The 24,896-nt window shown below is 43.8% G+C and overlaps 2 protein-coding genes across 23 annotated transcripts in view; one reads left to right on the forward strand and one right to left on the reverse strand.

Annotated features, from left to right (window-relative positions):
- The window catches only part of ZCWPW1 (zinc finger CW-type and PWWP domain containing 1), a 51,159-nt gene that overhangs the window by 4,508 nt on the left and 21,755 nt on the right, over positions 1-24,896 (forward strand). For 4 of the 19 annotated variants that reach the window (XM_064376389.1, XM_064376391.1, XM_012474728.2 and 1 more), the window contains 15 exons: positions 4,154-5,232; positions 5,675-5,753; positions 6,607-6,724; positions 7,030-7,181; positions 7,380-7,502; positions 13,146-13,262; positions 13,985-14,105; positions 15,353-15,428; positions 15,852-15,956; positions 17,373-17,456; positions 18,541-18,607; positions 19,016-19,104; positions 19,898-19,958; positions 20,451-20,582; positions 21,129-21,590. In XM_064376389.1, the coding sequence (XP_064232459.1) occupies positions 4,945-5,232; positions 5,675-5,753; positions 6,607-6,724; positions 7,030-7,181; positions 7,380-7,502; positions 13,146-13,262; positions 13,985-14,105; positions 15,353-15,428; positions 15,852-15,956; positions 17,373-17,456; positions 18,541-18,607; positions 19,016-19,104; positions 19,898-19,958; positions 20,451-20,582; positions 21,129-21,451 (1,935 nt within the window). In that variant the 5' untranslated portion in view covers positions 4,154-4,944 and the 3' untranslated portion in view covers positions 21,452-21,590. Of the gene's footprint in view, positions 1-2,615; positions 5,754-6,606; positions 6,725-7,029; positions 7,182-7,379; positions 7,503-13,145; positions 13,263-13,984; positions 14,106-15,352; positions 15,429-15,851; positions 15,957-17,372; positions 17,457-18,540; positions 18,608-19,015; positions 19,105-19,897; positions 19,959-20,450; positions 20,583-21,128; positions 21,591-24,896 lie in introns of those variants that run through there. The other 15 variants (XM_012474729.2, XM_064376392.1, XM_012474730.2 and 12 more) reach the window with 10 other exon arrangements.
- The window catches only part of LOC105732559 (paired immunoglobulin-like type 2 receptor alpha), a 32,738-nt gene continuing 29,338 nt past the window's right edge, over positions 21,497-24,896 (reverse strand). For 3 of the 4 annotated variants that reach the window (XM_064376400.1, XM_012474738.2, XM_012474737.3), the window contains 4 exons: positions 24,798-24,831; positions 23,417-23,466; positions 23,152-23,183; positions 21,497-22,692 (listed from right to left, as the gene is read on the reverse strand). In XM_064376400.1, the coding sequence (XP_064232470.1) occupies positions 22,570-22,692; positions 23,152-23,183; positions 23,417-23,466; positions 24,798-24,831 (239 nt within the window). In that variant the 3' untranslated portion in view covers positions 21,497-22,569. The remainder of the gene's footprint in view (positions 22,693-23,151; positions 23,184-23,416; positions 23,467-24,797; positions 24,832-24,896) is intronic. The other variant, XM_012474740.3, reaches the window with a different exon arrangement.

Raw genomic sequence — 24,896 nt, forward strand, 5'->3', positions numbered from 1 at the left:
TTGTAATTTAGACACTGACTTCTTGTGATCTTTTTTGGAATTTTAAAGTCTGGGAGAAGATAAATTTGTCATTTTTGGTCAAATTAATATTCCTTTTACATCTTAATTTTATCCAGGTTTTTTTTTTTTTTTTTTTTTTGGATGGAGTTTTGCTCTTGTTGCCCACACTAGACTGCAATGGCGTGATCTTGGCTCCCTGCTACCTCCGCCTCCCGGGTTCAAGCGATTCTCCTGCCTCACCCTCCTGAGTATCTGGTATTACAGGCACCTGTCACCATGCTTGGCTAACTTTTTGTATTTTTAGTAGAAATGGGGTTTCACTATGTTGGCCAGGCTGCTCTCAAACTCCTGATCTCACCTACTTTGACCTCCTAAAGTGCTGGTATTACAGGTGTGAGCCATTGTGCCTGGCCAATTTTATCTAGTCTTTACCATCTAATTAGGATTATAATAAAGGAGATTAATTTGCTTGAGTGTTTCTCTCCAAAATTCCAACTTGCCTTTTTTTCTGGAGCGAGTATGTTTGGGGATTGGTGATGATGAGTTAAAATGGAAATAGTGAGAAAATGTGCTCCTTAATAAAAAGGAAACATAGTTGCTTCAGAACAGCACATCTGAATTATTCACATTTATGGAAGAAAAGGAAGAGAAAAATGCTAAAGGATAATTAAAAAATATTTCACATTTAACTATGCTGTGGCCACACTGTCAAAACCTCAGTACCCTTTAAGTTTATCTTATGGTCTAGAGAGAGGAACCACATACTTTGAAGAAGTTTGGCCATTTAAGGTTTTAAAATGTTCTGATCCTTAAAAGGGAAGTGTATATGAACCAAATGATCATTTTATGCTACTTTTGGATCTCTTTATGGTGGGAGATCACAGATTTAGAACAATGAGTTTCGGTTGCAGGGCTTTCAAACTGCTCAAAACCAACAGCCAGAAACAAGATCACTGAGTAGAATAGATATGTTTTTAGTAGAATTGAGAGGCAAAAGTCCTAGGTTCATCTAAGCTTAACAATATATATTAACACTGAGTCTTCGGGCAAACCACTTAACCTCTTTTTTTTTTTTTTTTTTTGAAATGGAGTCTCGCTCTGTAGCCCAGGCTGGAGTGCAGTGGAGAGATTTCAGTTCACTGTAACCTCTGCCTCCCGGGTCCCGGTTCAAGCAATTCTCCTACCTCAGCCTCCCAAGTAGCTGGGATTACAGGCACGAACCACCATGCCCAGCTAATTTTGTTTGTTTGTTTGAGACAGAGTCTTGCTTTGTCACCAGGCGCCAGGCTGGAGTGCAGTGTTGCAATCTTGGCTCACTGCAACCTCCGCCTCCCGGATTCAAGCAATTCTCCTGCCTCAGCCTCCCAAGTAGCTGGGACTACAGGTGCGAGCCACCACGCCCAGCTAATTTTTGTATTTTAGTGGAGACAGGGTTTCACTATGTTGGCCAGGATGATCTCAAACTCTGGACCTCGTGATCTGCCCACCTTGGCCACTGCGCCCGGCAATGTTTGTATTTTTTAGTAGAGACAGGGTTTCACCATGTTGGTCAGTCTTGTCTTGAACTCCTGACCCACCTGCCTCGGCCTCCCAAAGTGCTGGGATTACAGGCGTGAGCCACTGCGCCTGGCCCACTTAACCTCTCTCAGCATATTTTTTTTTTCCATCTGTAGAAAGGGGAGATGGGGCTTTATTATCCCTAAAGGTCTTCCCAGAGCTATAATGCTTTTTATAATGGTTATAAAAGTAAGAATGGCGTATATCACTTAAGCCTAAGAAAACTGGGTAGAAGGGCTATAAGAAGTTAAGGTTAACATAAAATAAGAGACAGTTTTCTTCTGAAAGCCGGGTGGCACAGAATACTATGCAGCTGTGTTAAAGAGCAAGATCATGTCTTTTGCAGCAACATAGATGGAGCTGGAGGCTGTTCTTCTAAGTGAATTAACGTAGGAATAGAAAACCAAATACTGGATGTTCTCACTTATAAGTGGGAGCTCAACATTGCATACACATGGACACAAAGAAGGGAACAATAGACACTGCGGCCTACTTGAGGGTGGAGGGTGAGGACTGCAAAACTACCTATTGGGTACTATGCTCATTACCTGTGAGACAAAATTATCTCTGCCCTAAATCCCATGACATTGCAATTTACCTACGTAACAAAACTGCACATATACCCCTTGAATGTGAAATAAAGGTTGGAAAGAAAAACTTTTTTTTTTTTTTTTTTTTTTTTTTTTGAGACGGAGTTTCGCTCTTGTTACCCAGGCTGGAGTGCAATGGCACGGCTCACTGCAACCTCCGCCTCCTGGGTTCAGGCAATTCTCCTGCCTCAGCCTCCTGAGTAGCTGGGATTACAGGCACGCGCCACCATGCCCAGCTAATTTTTTGTATTTTTTTAGTAGAGACGGGGTTTCACCATGTTGACCAGGATGGTCTCGATCTCTTGACCTCGTGATCCACCCGCCTCGGCCTCCCAAAGTGCTGGGATTACAGGCGTGAGCCACCGCGCCCGGCAAGAAAAACTTTTTTAACACACTATAGAAATGATCCCTGAAAGTATAGTCTTAGAAAAACTTTTTTAAAAAGCTGTGTGGAAATAATATCAGTAGTGGGAAAGCATAAATTAGAAAATAAAAATATTGGAATGTCTCCAGGGTGAGCCTTGGCACACTGTTGGGTCACGAATAGCTTGTAGCTGTGTAGATACTAATTTCTTCTGCCTGGTTCTTTTACCCTCAGAGTACCTGGAAATGTCATTTTCTATGTGCTTCAGTATACGCTTTTAATGTATGTTTTCTGTGTGTGCTGTGATAGCAAAATGGTGGTGAAGTACTGAATTAGACTGTTAGGATGTCGCGTAGCCAGTTGTTAGCACAAACTTTGAAATCAGACAGGTTCTAATCCTGATTTTACTACTTATCAATGACTTAATATCTTTAATTCTCTTTAAGCCTGAATTTCTCCCAGGTGTAAAATGTTATCCACATCATAGATCTGTTGTGAGAATTAAATGGAATGCTACATAAAGGATAAAGAATATAGCCAGTGCTCAATAAATGTTAGCCGTTACCATTAGTCACAGTGTCAGTAGTAATCAAGAAACATATTGTCGTGTGGAACATCTGTGAGTAGATTGCTGAAGATGAACTATGAATATCAAAGAAGGCACTAATTTAATTTTTCATTATTAGATTCTAAGGTAGAATAAGGAAGAAGATATTAAATTCTCTGGGGACCTGTGCTGGTTACCAAATATTTCTGAGCTATGACTGGAGATTGGTAGAATCCAGTACATTGGAAAATTGACTGGACTGAGGATCTAAGAAAGGGAAAATAAACATCATAATGATGTTCAAAGTGGGGCTTCTCTATGCACAGAGACCTCTGAGTGAGGTCAGAGAATTACCAAATTATGTGTGTGTTTTAAGTGTTTAGGAGAGGCTTATGAAATGAGGCTATCCTTCTGAAGAAAACTCTCTTTAACTGCCAGGATTATTCATACCCTACTATCACTGCTCTACTACTACCTATGCTTCGGTACTACCAGTACCATTTCTGCTGCCTGCGTTATGTTGGACATGGTTCTAGGCACATAAAACACTAAGGATTGCTGCTAATATTTATTTGTTTATCTATTTTTAATTTTTGAGTCAGGGTCTCACTCTGTCACCCAGGCTGGGATGTAGGGGCATGATTTTGGCTCACTGCAGCCTCTGACTCCTGGGCTCATGTGATCCTCCCACTTTAGCCTCCAGAGTAGCTGGGACTACAGGTGTGTGCCGCCATACTGGCTAATTTGTTTTATTTTTTGTAGAAACGGGATTTTGCTGTGTTGCCCAGGCTGGTCTTAAACTCCTAGGCTCAGGTGATCTGCCTGCCACAGCATCCCAAAGTGCCAGGATTACAGGTGTGAGCTACCATACCCACTCTTGATTGTTGCTAATCTTTAAAACAGTAGCTGTCATTATTCCTTGGCATGTAATTTGTACCACAGAGGCATGTAATTGGCACCACAGAGGAGGTCAAGGATGCAGAAGCATAGTCCATGGGTCTAAAACAAAGAGGTTTTGACCTCAAGATGGAGAGAAGGAAGTTTAAAATCTTGTTTAATTAGAGTCTTAGCAGTTAATTTCTTTTTTTCTAACAGAGGCACACAGAGTGTAGTTTTTAAGCTGAATGATGACAACATTGCAGAATAAAGAAGGTGAGTCAAGAGTGAGGAACATTCACTTTCTACATTTCTCTCATTTTTCTCCTTTTGGACATCCTTTCCACCAAAGGATGGTTCAGGTCCCATTATATTCTGTGCCCACTGTGGTGAAATTACTACTCTGCTAGATGCCTTGAATGAAAGAAATATGACTTAAAAACAGTCCTGCTCAAGGAACGTATGAATTCATAGGGAGAGAAAAGGCATTTAAATACCTATTATAAAGTTGAATGTGGTAAATACCACCAGCTATGTGCAAAGTATTAAGGAAGCTCAGAAGAAAGATATACCTGGGGAGGATCATTATAATTTTTATTGAGGAGATGGCATAAGAGCTGTGAATAATTTATAGATTTTGACTAGTTTTTTTTAAATTGCTCTTAATTTTCCATAACATTTTATCTAAAGTAAAAATTATACAGTTTCACATTTGAATAATTGGAGCAAATTATACAGTTTCACATTTGGATAATTCAGTTTCCTGCATGTTTATATTTATCACCTTTGATTTAGTAGTTCCCAAACCTGGAAGCATATCAGAATCAACTAGCCTTGTAAAATTCCAGATTGCTAGGCCTCTCATGTCAAACTACCTCATCAGCATCTCAGGGCTGGGGAGTGGAGTAGGCAGCAAGAAACCCAGGAATCTGAATTTGATAAAAGCTCTCTCCATATAATTCTGTTATGGCCAGTCAAAGGGTAATGTTTGGCAATCTCTGTTAGATTGTATGTTTCACAAATTCCACTTGATCACATTTCTTTCAGAATGTGGAAAGGGACCAAAGAGAATCTTTGCCCCACCTGCACAAAAATCTTACAACCTGATACCTTTTAGCCCTAACTCACCCAAAGAGGAGACCCTGGGGATCAGTCCCCCAGAGACAGAGGCCAGGATAAGCCTGCCAAAGGCCAGGTTAAAGAAGGAGGAAAAAGCAACCACAAACAATGCTTCCAGCAGGGGCCAGGAAAAAAAAAGAAAGGCACAAAACAACAAGCAAGCAGAGAAGAAAGAAAAGGTATCAGTCACATTGGTGGGCTCTGGTAGGACATTTCCTCATCCCTGCCCCTGGCTCAGGCTAGATAAACAGTCTTTTCACGTTGGGAAAATATACCCTGTAGTTTCAGGTTTGTATTCCTTTTGGAGGGCTTCTATTTTTTAATTTTTCCTCAGAGAGGTCAAAAATGTTCTGATGAAAGAATTTAGCAGGAAATAATGAGATGAGGTGGGTTAGAGATGGGAGTAGAAGTGGACAGAGATGTTATACAGTTTTCTCTTTCCTTTGACTCATTTATACCCAGGAGATTTGTGATAGAGTACATGGCCTCTTTAGGTATGCTGACTGCATGCTTTCAGTCTTCCAAACTTACTGCCTCATCTAAAGGAGGCTTCCCTAACTGTTCAGAGGGGAAAACAATGGACAGATAAGTGGTTTTCCTCCCCTACCCTTGTCTCTGCAGGAAAAGTCAAGTCTTACCAATGCAGAATTTGAGGAGATTGTCCAGATTGTGCTGCAGAAGTCCCTTCAGGAGCGCTTGGGTATGGCATGTAGTAAGAAAAAAGGGTTTTAGTTAGGCAGAGTGACTGTTACCTGAGAGGGAGAATTAAATCTTACAGCTTCTCTCTTTCTCTCCCATCTTCTAAGTAAGGTAATATTAGATGAAACTTCAACATATTTTAAAAATACTTCATCTTCTATCAACAGTACTATAAACCACCTTAGATAAAGGGTACATATTTTTAGAAAAAGTAGATTACATTGACTTCAGAATTTATATATAGTCTTACCTAAATTTTCAAGCCATTATGGGGTTTTGTTGTTGTTTCATTTGTTTACTTATTATTTTTTTTGAGACGGATTCATGTTCTGTCACCTACGCTGGAGGGCAGTGGCGTGATCTTGGCTCACTGCAACCTCCACCTTCTGGGTTCAAGAAATTCTCCTGCCTCAGCCTCTTGAGTAGCTGGGACTAAAGGTGCATGCTGCCATACCTGGCAAATTTTTTGTATTTTAGCAGACATGGGGTTTCACCATATTGCCTAGTCTGGTCTCAAACTCCTGAGCTCTGGCAGTTCACCCGCTTGGCCTCCCAAAGTGCTGGGATTACAGGCATGTGCCACCGTGCCTGGCCTATAATTTTTTTATGTACACAAAATTATTACCTGACCATCCTGGAATGAGGCACATCAATCTGGAAAGGCTTGCAGAAAGATATATATATATATTTGTAGTTTTTCCTGAACATTTAAATAGCTAAAGTTCTGTGATATGACAAGAGGTCAAAGGTAGGCTCTTTCAGGCTGCAGGGAGAAGACACTTGAATGAAAATGTTAGGGAATAATAGAATGGTTGTTTTATTGCTTCTCTGCTTATAGTATTTTGTTTTGGGAGGGATGGGATCTGGCCTTGATTTTTCAGAGACTTCTTGTGCCCAGCCCATAGTATCTACCCAATCAGACAAGGAGCCAGGAATTACTGCTTCTGCTACTGATACTGACAATGCTGATGGGTAAGTTTATCTCAGTGAGGCAAGGTGAACACAGAATGGACTACACATTGGTAAATCATGGTCAGTCAGTCTGTCTATCTGTTTGTCTGTCTTTCTGGTCATTTATCATATTTCTATAGATTGCTCTCAGTTCAGGAAAGATACCTGTTTGATTTGGGAAAAATAGGCAAGTAGATTTATGAAATGACCTCAGGGGCCTTACAGAGCCTAGGATTTGTCTGTCTTTTACTCTTGGGTTTTTTCAAAAGAAGGATTCTGCAGTTGCTTTCTTTTTACCTTTCATTAAAATAAAATCTCATTTTCAGAGAGGAGGTACCACAAGCTCAAGAGATTTCAGTGTCTTGGGAAGGTGTAGCTGTCCCTGAGATAAGGACACCTAAGCTAGGCCAACCAGATCCTGCACCCTCTGAGAAGAAATCCAGTAGACTCTCTTTAAGCAAAAGAAAGACGGAAGCTGGTAAGTACAGCTTTGAAGCCTGGTTCAAGTACTTGCTCCAGGAAATTAGGGAATGGGACCATAGGCAGGCTGAGAATTTTCAGCCCAAGGCTTGAAACTATTAGGCTGTGATTCTTCTTCCTTCTTTCACCGACGTTTACTATCCACAAAGATTGCCTTCTTCATCTCCCCACCCCATGTTTTCTTTTTTCTTCCTAGGAGATGAGAAGGTAGAGAAAACTCAAAGTGGACATGAGCTCAGACAGAAAGACCAACTAAAGAAAACAGTTCAGGATCATTTCCAAATCAGGGACCAGCAAAAAGGAGAGAGAAGTGGTTTTGGTGAGTTCCACTGGTTTGGAAAACCTACTTGGCCTGAAAACTTGAGATAGAGCAGAGAGGCAGGGTTAGGATGTTAGAGAAAACTCTGCAAAGAATATGATTTTTTTTTTTGAGATGGAGTCTTGCTCTGTCACCAGGCTGGAGTGCAGTGGCACAATCTCGGCTCACTGCAACTTCCGTCTCCCAGTTTCAAGCGATTCCTCTGCCTCAGCCTCCCGAGTAGCTGGGAATACATGCGCATGCCACCACGCCTGGCTAATTTTTTGTATTTTAGTAGAGATGGGGTTTTACCACGGCCAGGATGTTCTCGATCTCCTGACCTTGTGATCTACCTGCCTCAACCTCCCAAAGTGCTGGGATCACAGGCGTGAGCCACCGCACCCAGCCCCCAATATAATTTATCTCTCACAGCTGCTTGTTGGAAAATATGCAGCTAAAAGAATTTCATTCATTCATTTAGTCATTTATTCACATAATCCATAGTTGTTGGGTCCCTACTATGTACAAAGCATTTTAGATGTTTCCCAGGAAGAAAACGAAGACATGGTCAGAAAGGTAATAAAAAAATCAGGAATGGTATCACAGATGCCAGGGTAGGAGAGATGCCAGGCAGTCCAGGTCAATAAACCATTCCTGTTGTTATAAAAAAGAAAGAAAGAGGGATGCTCAGCCATGTCAAATGCCATCATAAAGAAGTCAAAGAGGATAGACATAAGCTCAAGGATATCACAGAGGAGGCTGTTAGAGGTTTGGTTATTACTGAAAGGGTTGGTAAACATGCATGGCAGCTTATAGCTGGTTGAAGAGTAAACACTTTCAATTAGTTTAAATAAGAGGGAGAAAATGATAGATAAAAAAGAATGGGTGCAGAGTTGAGGGAGGGCTTTTTATTTTATAACTTTAAAAGAGAGAGACTTGAGCATACTTACATGCTGAGGGAAAATTGTAGAGGGCAACATTGAAGAGATGGGAGTGGAAAGAGATTCAGAGGATTTATTCATCATCCTTAGCCTTCAAGATTAGATGGAGGCATGGTAAGGATAGATATGAATTCATTTATTCTTTTAACAACAGTTACTAGCGCCTTGTGTTTTGTGCCAAGTGTTGCACCAGAGGCCAAAATACAGTGAGGAACAAAACTGACAACACTTCCTTCAGAGAATTTATAGGTTTAATGTGTTAGATAATAAATATATTACATGAAATAACCAAGGTGATAATGGGAAATTTTATGACAAGAAATGAAATAGATCATAGAATATACTAGTATGTTCAAAAATTCAAAAATACCAAGGCAGGAGGATCACTTGAGGCTAGGAGTTTGAGGCCAGCTTGGGCAACACAGTGAGACCCTCACTGATACAAGAAAAAAAAAAAAATGACCAGGCTTATGCAGGCATCAAACAAGGTAGTCCAAGTCAATAAACCATTCCTCTTGTTATAATAACATGGTAACATAAGGCACTGAGGTATAAATCTAATTTGAACAACGGGGTGGTCTGGAGTTCAGACTACCCCAAGGGAGTTTCTTTCTAGGTAGAGTCAAAAAGGAAACTAAAAGGTTTTTCCTTTGGTTTTCTGTGACTATATAAACTCAGATGTACTTGTTGAGAACTTTTGGGATACTGCAGACCCCACTGACCTGATCTCTGGTTAGCTCAAGTAAATTGGTGTCATTAGTTTTGTGTTGCTCTGTTTCTTGTACCTCTTAGAATTACTGCAAGGGGCTGGGCACAGTGGCTCTCGCCTGTAATCCTAGCACTTTGGGAGGCTGAGGCAGGAAGCTTGCTTGAGCTCAGGATCCAAGTTTAGCCTGAGTAACATAGTGAGACCCCCATCTCTATAAAAAAGAAAAAAAAAGTGAATTTATATTTTAAAAAATTGAAAAAAAAAATTACCGCATGGACTAGATCTTAGGCAGGCAGATGGGGTTTCACCCTCTAGGTGGTGCTTGCGAGTTGAATTGTGATTGTTGATGTATCAGACTCCTGCTATAGATAAACTATTCTTTCTGTTTCTTATAGTTACCAAGGAGAGGTGAGTGCTCCTGCAGCAGGAAGGAGTATTTGAATACAATTTGCATGAAGTACAGGGAAGGAAAAGAGCAGAGTGTCATGAGATGTAAGACTGGGCCAGTCAGGGAGTGCATTTCTAAGGAAACGGTATTTCATCTGGAAACTGAAGGCAGAATAGAAGTTATCCAAGTGAAGAAAAAGTTTTAGGTAGGGTAAAGTGTGGCATGTTCCAGATACTAAAAGAAAGCCAGTGTGATTGCAGAGTTCAGAGAGCAAAGGGAGGCAAGGTGGGAAAGTGGCTCTGGATGACTGGAAAGAGGGAGGCAATGGCTAGGTCAAAGACCGTGTACAGAGTGAACATGTCCTAAGCGCAGTGGGAAGTCACTGGTGGGTTTTAACCAGGGAAGTGACATCTTCAAATTATTGTTTTAAAAGGAGCCTTTGGTGATTAATTGGAGATGGAGTATGAGAAGACAAGAATAGACCAGTTAAGAAGTTAATAGTAGGATTAGGTATTTTGGTGGCTTCAATTAGGATGATGGCTGAGCACAGTGGTTTACACCTGTAATCCAAGCACTCTGGGAGGCAGAGGCAGGAAGATCACTTGAGCCCAGGAGTTTGAGGTTGCAGTGAGCTATGTTCATACCACATCACTCCAGCCTGGGTAATGGAGCAAGACCCTATCTCAAAAAAATAAATATTTTAAAAAGATAAAAATAAAATGGATTAGGATGATGAAAGTAGAGAAAGAGAAAAGTGGATGGTTTTAAGGTATGTTTTGGAGGTAAAATTGTTAGAAGTTGGTAATGAATTGGATATTGGAAGGCTGGAGGTAGGGAGGATATGTCAAGGATGATTGGTTTCTGGCTTGAACAGTTAAGTGAAAGAAAATGGGAAAGAGTAGAGGAAGAATAAATTTGTGGGATAAGATCAAGCTTTCAGGTTTGGGTACATTTAGGCTTGAGATCCTTGTGAGACATCCAGATGAGATGTCAAGAACAAAATGGCTTAGGAATCTGGAGCCCAGAACAGAGGCTGTAAGTAAAGAGCTGTGTGCTGTCAGGTATGAAAATGGATTTCAAAGCCATGGGAATGGGTGAGCTTGCCTCAGAAGAAAGTGTATTATGGGGAGAGAAGGCCCATGACTGGGCTTTGGTACCCCTGACATTTAGAGATTGAAGAACAAGGAGAACCCAGCAAAGGAGACTCAGGGGAAGCTGCCAGAAAATGGTGGGGAGGGTGGCAGGAGAATGAGGCATCAGAGAACCTAGGAAGCTAGTGTTTCAAGAATGAGTGGTCAAGTGAAATCCTCTTAACGTGTGTCTGTGACATCAGTCTTCATTATAATAGAGCCACATCTGGGCATCAAACACAGTTTTCCAGAGCACATTATCTTTTCCTTTAGGTTACTTGAAAGGAAACTTTTTTTAAAAAAGCACAGTGCTCCTGTCAAAAATATCATTCCAAGCCATAAATTTCCAGTTCCATATCATTGTAGTGATTTTTTTCCTACTCATTTTCTTATGAATACTCATTGCTTTAACAGCTAATAATTTGTATTATTGATCTATATTAATTTATATGATTCCTGGCCCCTCTTCCTACTCTTTTTCTAGTCTTGCTAGGTCACCTCTGTAAACATCCAAAATTATCATTGGCAACTGTCATTTAAGACTAATGTATTATTCCCAACCAGTACTTTGTTCTTCAAGATAAGGTAATTGAGGCTAGGTGTGGTGGCTCACCCCTGTAATCCCAGCACTTTGGCAGGCTGAGGAGGGTGGATTGCTTGAGTCCAGGAGTTCAAAACCAGTCTTGGCAGCATGGCGAAACCCCACCTCTATCAGTAAATACAAAAACTTCGCTGGGTGTGGTGGTGCATGCCCGTAGTCCCAGCTACTTGGGAAGCTGAAGTGGGAGGATCACTTGAACCTGGGAAGTGGAGGTTGCCGTGACTTAAGATTGTGCCACTGCACTTCAGCTTGGGCAACAGAGTGAGATTGTGTCTCAAAAAAAAAAAAAAATAGTTGCGAAAATTCTCTTATATGTGATATTTTGAAAGGAACCATATGCAAGTCTGCTTCTTTTCTGAGGGATGATTTTAGAAGGATGGGATTAGGGGCCATCCCTTATGATCAGGTATTTAAGGTAAAATTTGGCAGTGGGAGAGAGTGAACTTACTAGAGAAATATATTGGTTGATAATGTTAAATAGGGAATATATAGAGATACCTATGTGTCTGTTATGTGATTTTTCTCTCTCAACTCAATTGCTTGAGTGTAGGCTCAGAAAAAGTGGAGAGAGGGTTCATACCAGTTGGTATTTTGCTATCTGGGTGCAAGGAAGGACTGTGGGAAAGGGAGCTGAAGGTGTCTACAAGAGAATCCAAGTACATGTCAAGTAATCAAACCTGGGTGGAACAGAGTGAAGAATGGAAATTGCTTCCAGATGGAAAGGATGGTACGGGCAGTCGGTTGGAGAGCCAGATAAAATGAAAGTTGCTATAGGAGTCTTTGAGCAAGTGAGGTGGAAGGATGGGGCATTTTTATAGTGAGGATGTTTGGATAAGTGGCTCAGAGAGTGTGCAGTTCCTGCAGATGCAGGAGGTGGAGAGACGACTGAATCAGATGCCAGCAGCTCTACAAGGGAGATGAGAGGCAGGTATAGTCCCATGGCATAGACCTCAAGGGAGGAGGGGTTTTTATAAGAGTTGGGGAGTAGTAGCAATGAGAATAATGATAATGCTGGCCCAGCTTTTAGTCTCAAGAGACATGGGGAGTGTGAGAGGAACAGACTCCACTTACAGGGCTGCAGGTGGGGGTGGTTTGGGTGGGGCAGTGTCGTTAGTGGGTCTCCAGGCTTCAAAAAGGAGATAGAAGTTCAGAGATGAGGTTGAGGATATGTGGACTTTTGTTGCTCAAGTCAGTGGAGTTTCCAAGACCACAATGGAAGAGTTTCAGTGGGAGAGAAGAGAGGCTGAGGGACGTGAGTCAGCTTAGGAGAGGTGGAGGTTTGGAAGGTAATGGATAAAAGGAAGGCTTGGCCTTTGAGCAGGGCCCAAAGTTAATAGATGATGGAGAAGTGATAGGCTTAATCTGTGTCTTTTGGACAAAAGTGAACTCAGACACTGTTGGTCCTAAAGGTTGCAACTTGGTGATTTGGTGACAAGTAAATCAGTTGGGATTTGGATAAGAACTCTGGATGTTGTGCACAAAAGAGATGCTGGTTAGCCCTTCAGAAGAACTCAGTAGTGTTATGCCAGCAGAGAACAAGGCACTAACTATCTGGAAAGATGCTAGGCAGCCTTCTAATTTAAGAACTGTCAATACAAGAAACATTCTTTTCAGCCTTGCGGTGAGGAGACACGGTAGCCTAGTACAGGAAAAAGATCAAGACATGAGACTTGAGTTCTAAGTTCAGCTCTATCACCATGTTAGCTGATCCTCAGCAAGCCAGTTACCTTTTTGAGCCTTGGTTTCCCACTTATAAGTCAGGGATCGGGCTGGTTGATCTCTTATGTCGCTCTTTATGTGATTCTGGGAGTTGGGAGGGTTATGCTGATTTTAGTTGAATTAAAGAAGGAAGAGCATATTTTTAAGTCTCTTATTTCATTTTTCCCTTCTCACAGATCAATGCCTGGTCTGGGTCCAGTGTTCCTTCCCAAACTGTGGGAAATGGAGGCGGCTGTGTGGAAACGTTGACCCCTCAGTTCTCCCAGATAATTGGTCCTGTGACCAGAATACAGGTAGAAAAGACTGGAAATGTTTTCATTCAGGTTTTATTGTTCCTCCTTTTCTTTCTCTGAACTTATCATTTAGATTAAATACTACATAAATACAGTTAACACTCAGTGGGTCCTTGTAGTGCTTGGGAGAGAGGAAGGAGCTGCCTGTCATATGGAGATGAATTTGGGCAGAAAAGTCTGGAGGAAGACGCCCTGCAAAGTGATCTTGGGAGGGGCCTGGAATCTAAATGTATGAGCATTGGTCTGCCCCTGTCAGTCCTGATTAGAATATTGGTATTGGGTTGGTGGATGGGGAGGGATATAGGATATATGGGGGAAAACAGATGAGAGAGATCTGGTATGCTTAGAATTCTAGGATGTTTGAAACTAGTTGGAAGAGATGATGATGATCTAGTCCAGCCCAATTATTTTACAGATGAGAAAACCTAGTCTCAGAGAAATTATCTCATGGTGCTCCATAGATGGGAGCATAGTCAGACACACAGGGGTGTGAGCAGGAGCGTGGAATTTCTTTCTATAGAGTATGAGGAGGCAGCATTCCTACTTCCACTGGTTCCAGCTGCATTTTCTCCATGGGTCTTTATTCTTCTTCCTCTGTGCTGATCCCCCAGGTGCCCTTTTGGTCCCACCTGCTGCATATATCAATTTCCTTCTTGTCCTCATCCAGCTCTTTCTCCTAATGAGTCTCTTCCTGTTCCTTTATTCCTTCTGTCTTTTGGCAGACATGGAGTATAATCGCTGTGATATTCCTGAGGAGACCTGGACGGGGCTTGAGAGTGATGTGGCCTATGCCTCCTATGTCCCAGGATCCATCATTTGGGCCAAGCAGTACGGTTACCCCTGGTAGGGCACTATGACATAGAGCATCCCTCACAAACTTGGGAGAGGTAGATTCAAGCAGGGAGGGAAGGAAATGGAAACATCTGTAATTGAAATGGTTCTGGCCTTAGAGCATGGGGTGAGAGAAAAGATAAAGTACCAAGCCTGGAGGCTTTGAAAGAGAGTGTTTTCTGGAGGTTTCAGCATGGAGGTGATAGCTCCCTGTAAAAAGGGTCTGATAGTGCTACCCCAACTGGTAGAAAGAAGAGGGTGCATCTGAGGCATTTAAAAATACCGAGAATGGCCGGGCATGGTGGCTTATGCCTATAATCCCAGCACTTTAGGAGGCCAAAGTGGGCAGATCACCTGAGCCTAGGAGTTTGAGACCAGCCTGGCCAACATGGTGAAATCCTGTCTCTATTAAAAATGCAAAAATTAGCCAGGCATGGTGGCACATGCCTGTAGTCCCAGCTACTCAGGACGCTGAGGCAGGAGAAGCACTTGAACCCAGGAGGCAGAGGTTGCAGTCAGCCAAGATTGCACCACTGCACTCCAACCTGGGTGACAGAGTGAGTCCCCATCTCAAAAATAAATAAAAATATTGAGATTGAGAGATACAAAGTAAAGATAACAAGGAAAAGTGGGACAGTTTCTTCTTTGGAGATGTCCCTAGTCAAAGATTTTGTTCTTAGGATTGTGGGATGGTTCAGAAGGATAAGATACCTTCACTAGGTATATTCTGTGCTCCTGTGTGCATCAGTGGAAGTCCTTCCTCATCTGAGTCATTCAGTAGTGACCACCAGAGGGGGGGCTGATGGGATGGGAATCTATTTTTTGGATCTTTTTTTTTTTTTTTTTTTTGCAAAGCATACTGCTGGCTGAGCGAAGTGGCTCAAGTTTGTAATCCCAGCACTTTGGGAGGCTGAGGTGGGAGGATTGGTTGAGCCCAGGAGTTTGAGATAAGTCCTGGCTGTATAGTGGGACCCCATCTCTGCAAAAAATAAAATAAACAGCTGGCTGTGGTGGCACACATTCCTGTAGTCCCAGCTATTCAGGAGGCTGACGTGGGAGGATCACTGGAGCCTGGGATATCGAAGCTGCAGTGAGGCATGGTTGCAACACTGCACTCCAGCCTGGGCAACAGAGTGAGACCCTGTCTCAGAAAAAAACAAAAACATACTGCTCTTTTCTGTGCATGTACATTGATGAGGTTGTGTTCTGTTCATCTAATCCCTTCTCTTCTGTACCCTACACCCAACTACCTTCTCCAGGTGGCCAGGCATGATAGAATCTGATCCTGACTTGGGGGAATATTTTCTTTTTACTTCCCATCTTGATTCTCTGCCGGTGAGTTTCCTGGTTCAGGGTTAGAGGAGCTCAGGCCAAAGTAATGAACAAATGCATCCTCACAGATGTACAGATTAGAGACATGGACATAGCCAGCAGAAGCAAGTGAAAACACTTTACTAGGATGACAAACACAGACATAAGTACTCACACATACAGTAGAAACAAACTCGTGTCTAATTAAATATTTATCCACTGTCAGGGGATTAGTGGTTTTGACAAATATGCTTTGGCTAGGATTCCTGAGGTTAGAATGGAAAACCGATTGGAATGAGGGTAGGGTAGATGAGTCAGGCTTCGAGGGAGCATGTGAGGCCCAGCACCTCCTTATGGGTGAATTCCCATTCTCCCTGTCTGTTCTGGCTAGAGGAGAAAAGCAGAGAGCAGGACAGGAGGCCATAACAGGACCGTCTTTTATTTCAGTCTAAGTACCATGTGACATTTTTTGGAGAAACAGTTTCTCGTGCATGGATCCCAGTCAACATGCTGAAGAACTTCCAGGAGCTGTCCCTGGAACCATCAGGCATGGTGAGCACATCTTGGGGTTCTCTTGTGATACAGAGAACTGGAAAATGAAATCTTCCTTTTATTAAACCTGATTTTCTCCCAGGTTAAGCCATGTTGGGAGAAAGTTCCGTGTCTGACCAGGTGTGCCAAGGGTGAGATAATTCATGAAGGACTCTTGTTGCTCCTAGGATTGCAGCAGGGCAATGATTTTTTTCAGTCCCCTTCCCTGCCTGTAGACTGAGGGCCATTCTGAAGATGAGGTTTTTCTGCAGTTTAGCCAAAATAGGTGTGGCAAAAATAAGGGCACAGATTAACTCAGGATTTCTCAGTCTCAGCACTATTGGTGTTTCAGGCGAGATAATTTTTGGTTGTAGAGGGCTGTCCTGTGCATCATGGGATGTTTAGCAGCATCCCTAGGCTCTAGAGGCATCTAACCAGCAGCCCCCACCTCCACCCTCTGCCCCCTGCCCCGGTTGTAACAACAAAAAAATTACCTCCAGTAATTGCCAGGTGCCTTCTTAGGGGCACAGTCTACCCGGTTGAGAACCATTGGATTACCAAAATCCTGTTTCCTCCCTGTAGTCACTTTGGGTTTGACCAGCCTTGCAAATGAGCAGAGGCCCAGTAGCTCAGAGGCCTTAGAAAATCAAGCTGTGAGTATTAAATCAAACAGCTGGATCTAAAGAAACTTGTCAGAAACTTCAAAGTGAAATCACCTGAGTTCCTATAATCCTCTTTTCAAATTTCTACAGGATTCACTTCAGAGATGACACCAAAATGTTGGTTGAAAATATTGCTGGGGCCAGGTGTCGTGCCTCACACCTGTAATTCCAGCACTTTGTGAGGCCGAGGTGGGCAGATCGCCTGAGCTCTGTAGTTCGAGACCACCCTGGGCAACATAGTGAAACCCTATGTCTACTAAAATACAAAAAATTTGCTGGGCATGGTGGTGTGTGCCTGTAGTCCCAGTGGGAGGCTGAGACACAAGAAATGCTTGAACCAGGGAGGTGGAGGTTGCAGTGAGCTGAGATCGCACCACTGCACTCCAGCCTGGGTGACAGAGTGAAACTGGTTAAAAAAAAATATATATATATATATATATATGTGTGTGTGTATATATATAGAGAGAGAGAGAGAGAGCGAGCGCGGGCGCGTGCGCTAGGAATTGGTGAGAGAAAAATATATATAGAGAGAGAGAGAGAGCATGCGTGCACTCTAGGAATTGGTGAGAGGTTTATTAGATGGAAGTGGGGGAGATGATGTTTGATCTGAAAAGATTAAGAATAGGAGTATCATATCAATACTAGGAACTGGAAATAAATGTTATAGTTGAAGATAATGTCAGATAGGTAGCAGTATGCTGGGGTCACTTCTCTAATATTTATTAGTGACTTTAAGTCAGTGTTTATCATTGGCTGTAATCTTCTTCCATTTCAGAAAAAGTGCAGAAACAAGGACTGCAGCCAGAAACTGGGAGTGGCCCTGATGATGGCTCAAGAGGCAAAACAGATCAGCATTCAGGTGGGAGAATGTTCAGACCACACCCATTCCTTTCCCTACTCTTGGACAAGTGGGATTCTCTTTCAGGGGCAAGTGGGATTCTCCCTCAGTCCAGACAAGGATGGTTTGTGGTAGGGGGCATCTGACCTCCATATTTCATTTGAGGTTTCAGATATAAGTGCCCTAACCTCTCTTTTCTGTGGAGTCAGTTTTTATGCTCAAATTTTGTTGGTTGGGGTGGGATGGAGAATAAAAAACAGTGAAATTGGGCTGGGTGCGGTGTCTCACGCCTGTAATCCCAGCACTTTGGGATGCTGAGGTGGGCAGATCACCTGAGGTTGGGAGTTTGAGACCATCCTGACCAACATGGAGAAACCCTGTCTCTACTAAAAATATAAAAAAATTAGCCAGGCTTGGTGGCACATGTCTGTAATCCCAGCTACTCAGTAAGCTGAGGCAGGAGAATTGCTTGAACCTGGGAGGCATAGGTTGTGGTGAGCCGAGATCATGCTGTTGCACTCCAGCCTGGGCAACAAGAGCAAAACTCCATTTCAAAAAAAAAAAGCGACATTTTCTCCTCCCAGTTTTCCTTATTTGTTGAATTAGAAATAAACTAGAAATAGAGATTATAATTAATTAATCTCCATAAAAGGTCAGGTAAGCCTAATGTGTAATTTTAAGTGAAAATGGTATGGAAAATGAGGGCTGGGGTGCAGGGCTTACCCCTGTAACCCTAGCACTTTGAGAGGCTGAGGTGGGTGTATCCATTGAGTCCAGGAGTTCAAGACCAGCCTAGGCAACACAGCAAAACCCTGTCTCTACAAAAAATAGAAAAATTAGCCAGGCATAGTGGCACATGCCTGCAGTCCCAGCTACTTGGGAGGCTAAGGCAGGAGGATCATGAGCCTGGGTTGGGGAGGTTGCAGTGAGTAAAGATTGTATCACTGCACTCCAGCCTGGGTGACAGAGCAAGACACTGTCCCCTCCCAAAAAAATTGGTATCAAAAATGAATCAGAATTTCATCATAACTAAATTCCAGAAGACAAGGCAAAAACTGCCCCTGAAAGGGTAGTGGATGATGCTTTTGTTTCTTGGTTCCTTCAGGAACGGATTAACTTGTTTGGTTTCTGGAGCCGATTCAACAGATCTAACAGTAATGGGGAAAGAAAAGGTAGGATAAGTGGAGGCTAAGGACTGGAGAGGGAGGGAAGGGATTCCTTCAAGAGGGCAGCAGCCCATGTTTTTCTTTATTTTATATTCTCTATCATCGGGCTAATTCTGGATACTTTAATAGGAGGCTGTTGTGAAGGTTATTGACCTAGTATCCAGGATAGATGGGCAGATGAGTGGAGAGAGGAATGGGAGAAACGGGATGGGGAAGGAAGAGTGGTGTGTTGAATAGTGATGGACTTTGAAAAGGGTGGAAGTGTGATAATCGGGGATCACATTTTATGGAGAAAATACCACTTGGACACAAAAGGCACAGTTAGAAGACAGATTCTCTGGGATCAGCTTCATTAACAAACTGCTTTATGGTAGGAATTATTTAGCTAGCCTTTCCTTCCTTTTCCTGTTCTAGACTTACAGCTCTCTGGGTTCAACAGCCCAGGATCCTGCTTGGAGAAAAAGGAGAAGGAGGAAGAGTTAGAAAAGGAGGGAAAGAAAATGGTAAGATTAGCTTTATTTTTATAGGATGGAGTTTTGCCAGGTTGCCCAGGCTGGTCTCAAACTCGTGGGCTTAAGCAATCCTCCCACCTTGGCCTCCCAAAGTGCTGGGATTATAGGCATGAACCATTGCACTTGGCCAAGATTAGCTTTAAAAATTGTTTAGACAAGGATCTTGGGGTTTCCTTTGAAGATTCCTTTAAGGATCTCGTTAGCATGGACTTATATTTACTAAGTAGCTATCCTGTCCCTGTCTCGAGGGAGCCCCACTTGTCAGATATTTGAGGGTTTCTAGGTCTCTTCTTTCTTCTTTATTCTCTAATTTCCCACATCTCTAGGAACTGCTTTCTTGAGTATCATTTCAGTTCCTGCTGTATTTATTTGACTCTTCTGGGAGCAATTCAGAGAATAGCAGTTGTTTCTTTCCACTCCTTTCTCCCTACATGGACATGGAGGATTTTTATTCACTTGTTTTCTTAGCATCTGTTTTCCAGGTATAGGAAATATATATTTTTCACTTTTTCTTCTAATTTTTCATTAAGCAATTTTTATCATACTCATGGCCTAATTTTATTTCTTTTTTTCATGCCTAAAGCCTTGCATTGATGAATACCAACAGACTGGGAAAGTGACCACACATTTTTCTCTGTGTTGCCATAAATATAAACAATATCAGGCTCACAGAACCTATTTGGATTCCCCAAAGCTCACCTGTCATTCTGTAGCATCCTTCTTTGTTAAAAACAGTTAGAGGCCTCAATTTATGATTTTTTGAAACTTTCTTTTCCATCCTCAGGACCCAACTTTGCCCAGTTGCAACCAAGTCAAAACACAGACCAAAAAAAACAAGCCAAGAGGTAAGCAGGCCAGCTGGAAATGGGGCGTGTCCTACAGTTAAGGCAGGGAAATGGTAGAGAGAGAGTCTGCAGGTAGCTGGACCTCACTTCCTGCCTCAGTGCCAGGACCTGAGAAAACAGGCAAGACTCACCTATAGTGTCAGTGGGGAGCTGGAGCCCCCTTGCTTTTCTGTACTGAATTATAAAATCTGAGGTGAAAGATGGAAGTTTTTAAGTTCTTAGCCAAGAAGGATGACCTCCTGGAGAAGGCAGACTCTGAGGAGAACTATAAAGAGAAGATCCATGGGGTAAAAGAAAAAAAGAGAATTGGGGTGGAAAAATATGTCGAAAAAGAGCCAGTGGCCACCAGGAGAACTCACTAGATTCAGACTGAGCATAAGATGTGGGGCAGGGCAGAGACTCAATGTGCGGCGTCTATCTGCCCTTGCCGAGCTGTCATTTAGAGGGAAATAAACACGTTTCCCTCATGCCTGGGGCATGGGGTTGATACAGGCATGACTGGCCGAGGCAGGACACTGCAGAGGAAGATAATGAAGAGATCTCTGGACAGGAAATCCACAGCTCCTCCTGCACCCAGAATGGAAAGGAAAGAAGGCCAAGGGAATTCAGATTCTGACCAGCCAGGTAAGGCTCAAGGCCTGGGAAAAACTAAGGGGAATGAGGTGCATGCCGGCATCTTCCCTCCCTGAATCATTTCTTAACCATTCTACAGCTTTTCATTACTTTATAGAACAAATGAAAATTAGAATGAAAGGGCATCTCAGACTGCACCCAGCACACACTATAGAAACAGAATGGTTCCTGATTTGATTTGGCCCAGGGGCAGTAGAATGGTAGATGAGAAGTAACATTTATTCAGTATTACCAAGAGCTGGCTAAAGAGATACCATGTCTATTCCTTTAAATTCTTTCAATAGCTCTCACTGGATATTTCCATTTTAGACATCAGAAAACTAAGGCTCAAAGGATTTAAAAAGTGTGCAAGGCTAGTGTCTAGCATAGCGTGGATGGCTTAAATCTCTTTCTGACCCCAAAGTCCATGTTCTTTATACTGAGAAAGGTCATCTTTTCCAGAGATTTCTTGGAAATAGAGATATAGGAGTTGGACTTACAAAAGGTAAGGATAAGCTGACCTGATAAGACTCTCAGCTTTGTCACCTTCTCATTTAGGCCCTAAGAAAAAATTTAAAGCTCCCCAGAGCAAGGCCTTGGCAGCCAGCTTTTCAGAGGGAAAAGAAGTTAGAACAGTGCCAAAGGACCTGGGCCCATCAGCATGTGAGGGGGCCTGCCCCTCAGCTGCAAAAGAAGAGCCCAGACCCCGGCAACCCTTGACCCAGAAGGCTGGAAGTGTCTCCCTTGACGATGAAACCTCCAGTGACCTGGACTTGGAGCAACTCACGGAAGATGTTGGGAGAGAGCTGGGTCAGAGTGGGGAGCTGCAGCACAGCTACAGTGATGGCGAGGACTTCTCTGTGGCCCTGCTTGGGAAGTAGCTGGTGCTCCTGTACTCCCTCCTGTTCTCCCTTCTCTGGGGTGCAGGAGGGAGAAGTTGCTAAGTTCTGGGGGTATTCATTGTCTATGAGGTTCAAGTGTGTTGCGTAGTTTCTGTGTTAATAAAGCAGGTTACGGTCAGCTGGCTTGGCTGGTCTCTAACTGTCCCCTGTTGGCTGCTCCCCCTCCTCAGTGTTACTGTGGCACATTACTGCTTCTGGTGGGAGCCTGTACAGTGTAGGCATCTGGGGAAGGCAGTGAGACCTGAGTCCTGGAGTCCTGGGAGGACATCGAGAAGGGCAGATCTGGTTTAAAATCCAGGCTTGGCTCCTTACTAGCTACCTCTGTGGCCTGGGGAAAAGCATGTTCACCATCCTGATTCTGCTCTTCATCTTCCAGCAAGTGCATCCTCTACCTTATAGAGTTGTGAGTGGTGTCAAATGAGGTGATGTACTCGTTGTCATCATAGGGAAGACTGTGATCGGATTTGAGGGCAGGCTTTGGGTTTGGGCTGGCTACCAGCATTTGGGGACTCATGTTCCCTGGCCTGAGGAAGTCACTGAAAAAAGTATTGGAGGAAGGGTCTTGAGTGTGAGTTATCTGTTAAGAGTTCATTTTCGGTGGGAGGGACAGGAGTTGAAGGTGATGTCAATTTTCTCCTTACATTCAGGCAAGTTTTGGGAGTACTTTTAGTTTTACAGGCAAGGGCTGGGAAGGTAAAGAGGGAGTTGGAGTAGATGGCTCTGTTTCTGTCAGTTCTCTGGCTGGCCTGTAAGTCATCTGTGTGGCCTTGGTTATCGTTGGAAGCTGTGACCCTTCCTATTGGAAGCATAGCATACCCTAAGAAGGTCATCATACGGTCTTTTTTTTTACTTCTTTCTCTCTGGAATTTAATGGATGCAGATTTAACAAAAATAGTTTTGAAGACAATTTTTGAACATTTGTTATTTTATTGTTAATATATATTTTTAATTAGAGATGGCATCTTGCTATGTTATCAAAGCTGGCCCTGACGCCTGGGCTGAATCTGTTCTGCCTCAGGCTTTGGAGGAGATAGGATTACAGGCATGCGCCACTGTGCCTGGCCTCACCATTCAGTCTTGAGAGGGCTGTCCATTGGTTAGGCCTTTAAGACAGAGTACAGGATCTCATTCTGGGGGCTCTTGAGGGGATGGTGGCTGGGAGGTGCTCTGGGTAAGGTGGAGCTGGAGAGGGCAAGGGAGGCATAGACGATGCCATTGTCCTGGGTGAAAACCCAAAGAGAAAGCATTAGACAGTGGAGACGGAGCTGTCCCCATCTTAGCAGCAAGCCTGCAATCTGACTGTCCTCCCCACACCATACTCCCTCTCTCCCTTCCACCCCACCTTCTCCAGGCTTCTCTTTTTTTTCTTCTTGTTGCCCAGGCTGGAGTGCAATGGCATAATCTGGGCTCACTGCGACCTCCACCTCCCAGATTCAAGCGATTCTCCCGCCTCAGCCTCCCAAGTAGCTGGGACTACAGGCGTGCACCACCACGCCTGGCTAATTTTTTGTATTTAGTAGAGACAGGGTTTCACCATGTTGGTCAGGCTGGTCTTTAATTCCTGACCTCAGGCGATTCACCCCCTTTGGACTCCCAAAGTCTTGGGATTACAGGCATGAGCCACTGTGCCCAGCCCAGGCTTCTCTTTAATTCCTGCAGGCCCTGGTCTGACTGCTTACCTTGGGATTACGCTTGGGATCTGTACTTTGTCCTAGGAATAAAAAGCAAGGTGTGCCGAGGTCAGGTGGTATGACAGCCAGGGGAGAGAGATGGGCAGGGGGCTCTATGAGTGAGGTTATCTGTTAGGTCAGGGCCAGGGTCACGTTGGGGCAAGGAATGGAAAGAGGGAAGTACCGAGAGGGGCATGGACCCAGGTAGGGGGTGTTTGGAGAAACAGGAAGGGCCAGGGGTGGAAACTGGGGAAGGATGATAGTGAGGACTCACCTTCATTCCTCATATTCTCATATAGTTCCTCTGTGTTTTGGAAGGCTTCCCTGTATGGGAACAAGAGGATGGGAAATATGTTAGAGACTGGGCAGTGGCCCACGCATCTGTAATCCTAGCACTTTGGAAGACTGAGGCAGATGGCAATTGCTTGAGTCCAGGAGTACATGATCAGCCTGGGTAACATAGCAAGACCCAGTCTCTACAATAAATACAAAAACTAGCTGGGCATAGTGGTGTGTGCCTGTGGTCCCAGCTACTCAGGAGGCTGAGGTGGGAGGATCACTTGAGCCCAGGAGTTCAAGGCTGTGAGCTATGATTGCACCACTGCACTCCAACCTAGGTGACAGCAATACCCTCTCTCAAAAATAAAATGTTGAAAAAAGAGTTATGACACGTGTTAGGGGCTGGTTCTCTTTTAGGGGTGCTCTGTAACCTGCGCAGCCTGCTTAGGATGGGTGTGATGGTTTTAGACTCTCAGAAGAGGCTGCTTGGAAGAGGAATTAGAAGCAATTTGTGTGTGGCCCAGCAGAGGTCCCTCGGTGCTCACTGAGGTGGGTTGTCTTAAGGAAGCTGCTGGTATGGGAGAGGAACATGGAGAAGAAAAATAGGAAAGGTCAACCTTTGTTCTCTCTGCTGGCACTGCCTTGGCTAAAACTGGGAGAAGCAAACCAATTGTGTGAATTTCAGGTCCTCTGATCAGGGGCTCATGCTGGGTGACTGGATGGAGAAGGAACTTGGTGGGGAATGGGAGGGCAGCTGGCAAGTCAGCACAGGAGAAAGGGCAGGAGTGAGGCCTTCTTCCAGCATGGAAAGGAAGGGCCAGAGGAAAGGAAATGAAAACGGTGGGAGGGTGGAGAGGAAGAGCCCAGAAAAAGGAAAAGTGAGGCGCTAGCCTGGAGAGGGGAGCAAGGTAGAGAGAGGCTGGTGAGTCCCTCCTGAGCAAACACGGGTAAGAGGAGCTGGAGGCAGAGGAAGCCTGGGGCCCCCTGGCACATTTGGCAGGAAACCAGGACAGATTGAACAGAGAGCAGGCAATATGGAAAAGCTGGAAGATCCAGGCTGAGAGGAAGCAGGTGAAGAGCAGAAAAGTTTAGTAACACCAGGAAAGGCAGGCAGAGGGCACAGATGGGCACTCCAGAAAAGAGACTCTGAGTGTTTGTGCTGGAACCCGGAGTCCACTAGTCTAGTTTTTAGGGAACAGAAAGCCCGAAGTCAAGAGCCTGGTCCCTAGAGGACAAAGGAGGATGAGGATGGGTAAGTTGGGGATGCAACAATGGCTGTGGCAGGCTGGGGTTGTGGAGTTCTTAGCAGCACACTCCATTTCCCAAACCAGCCTACACCTGCACCCCCCACCCGCTTGGGGAGGCCTAGCTCTCACCTGGCTGAGGTTGTGGTTTTAGTCCACTGCTGACCTGTAGGGGGACCAACAGTCAGGGTGGCGTCCAGGTGATGGCAGTCTTCATCCCACCTTCTCTGC

This window comes from Aotus nancymaae, unplaced genomic scaffold, assembly GCF_030222135.1.
Source record: "Aotus nancymaae isolate 86718 unplaced genomic scaffold, 86718_ANA_hifiasm-v0.15.2.pri h1tg000015l_0, whole genome shotgun sequence".
NCBI classification, from domain to species: domain Eukaryota; kingdom Metazoa; phylum Chordata; class Mammalia; order Primates; family Aotidae; genus Aotus; species Aotus nancymaae.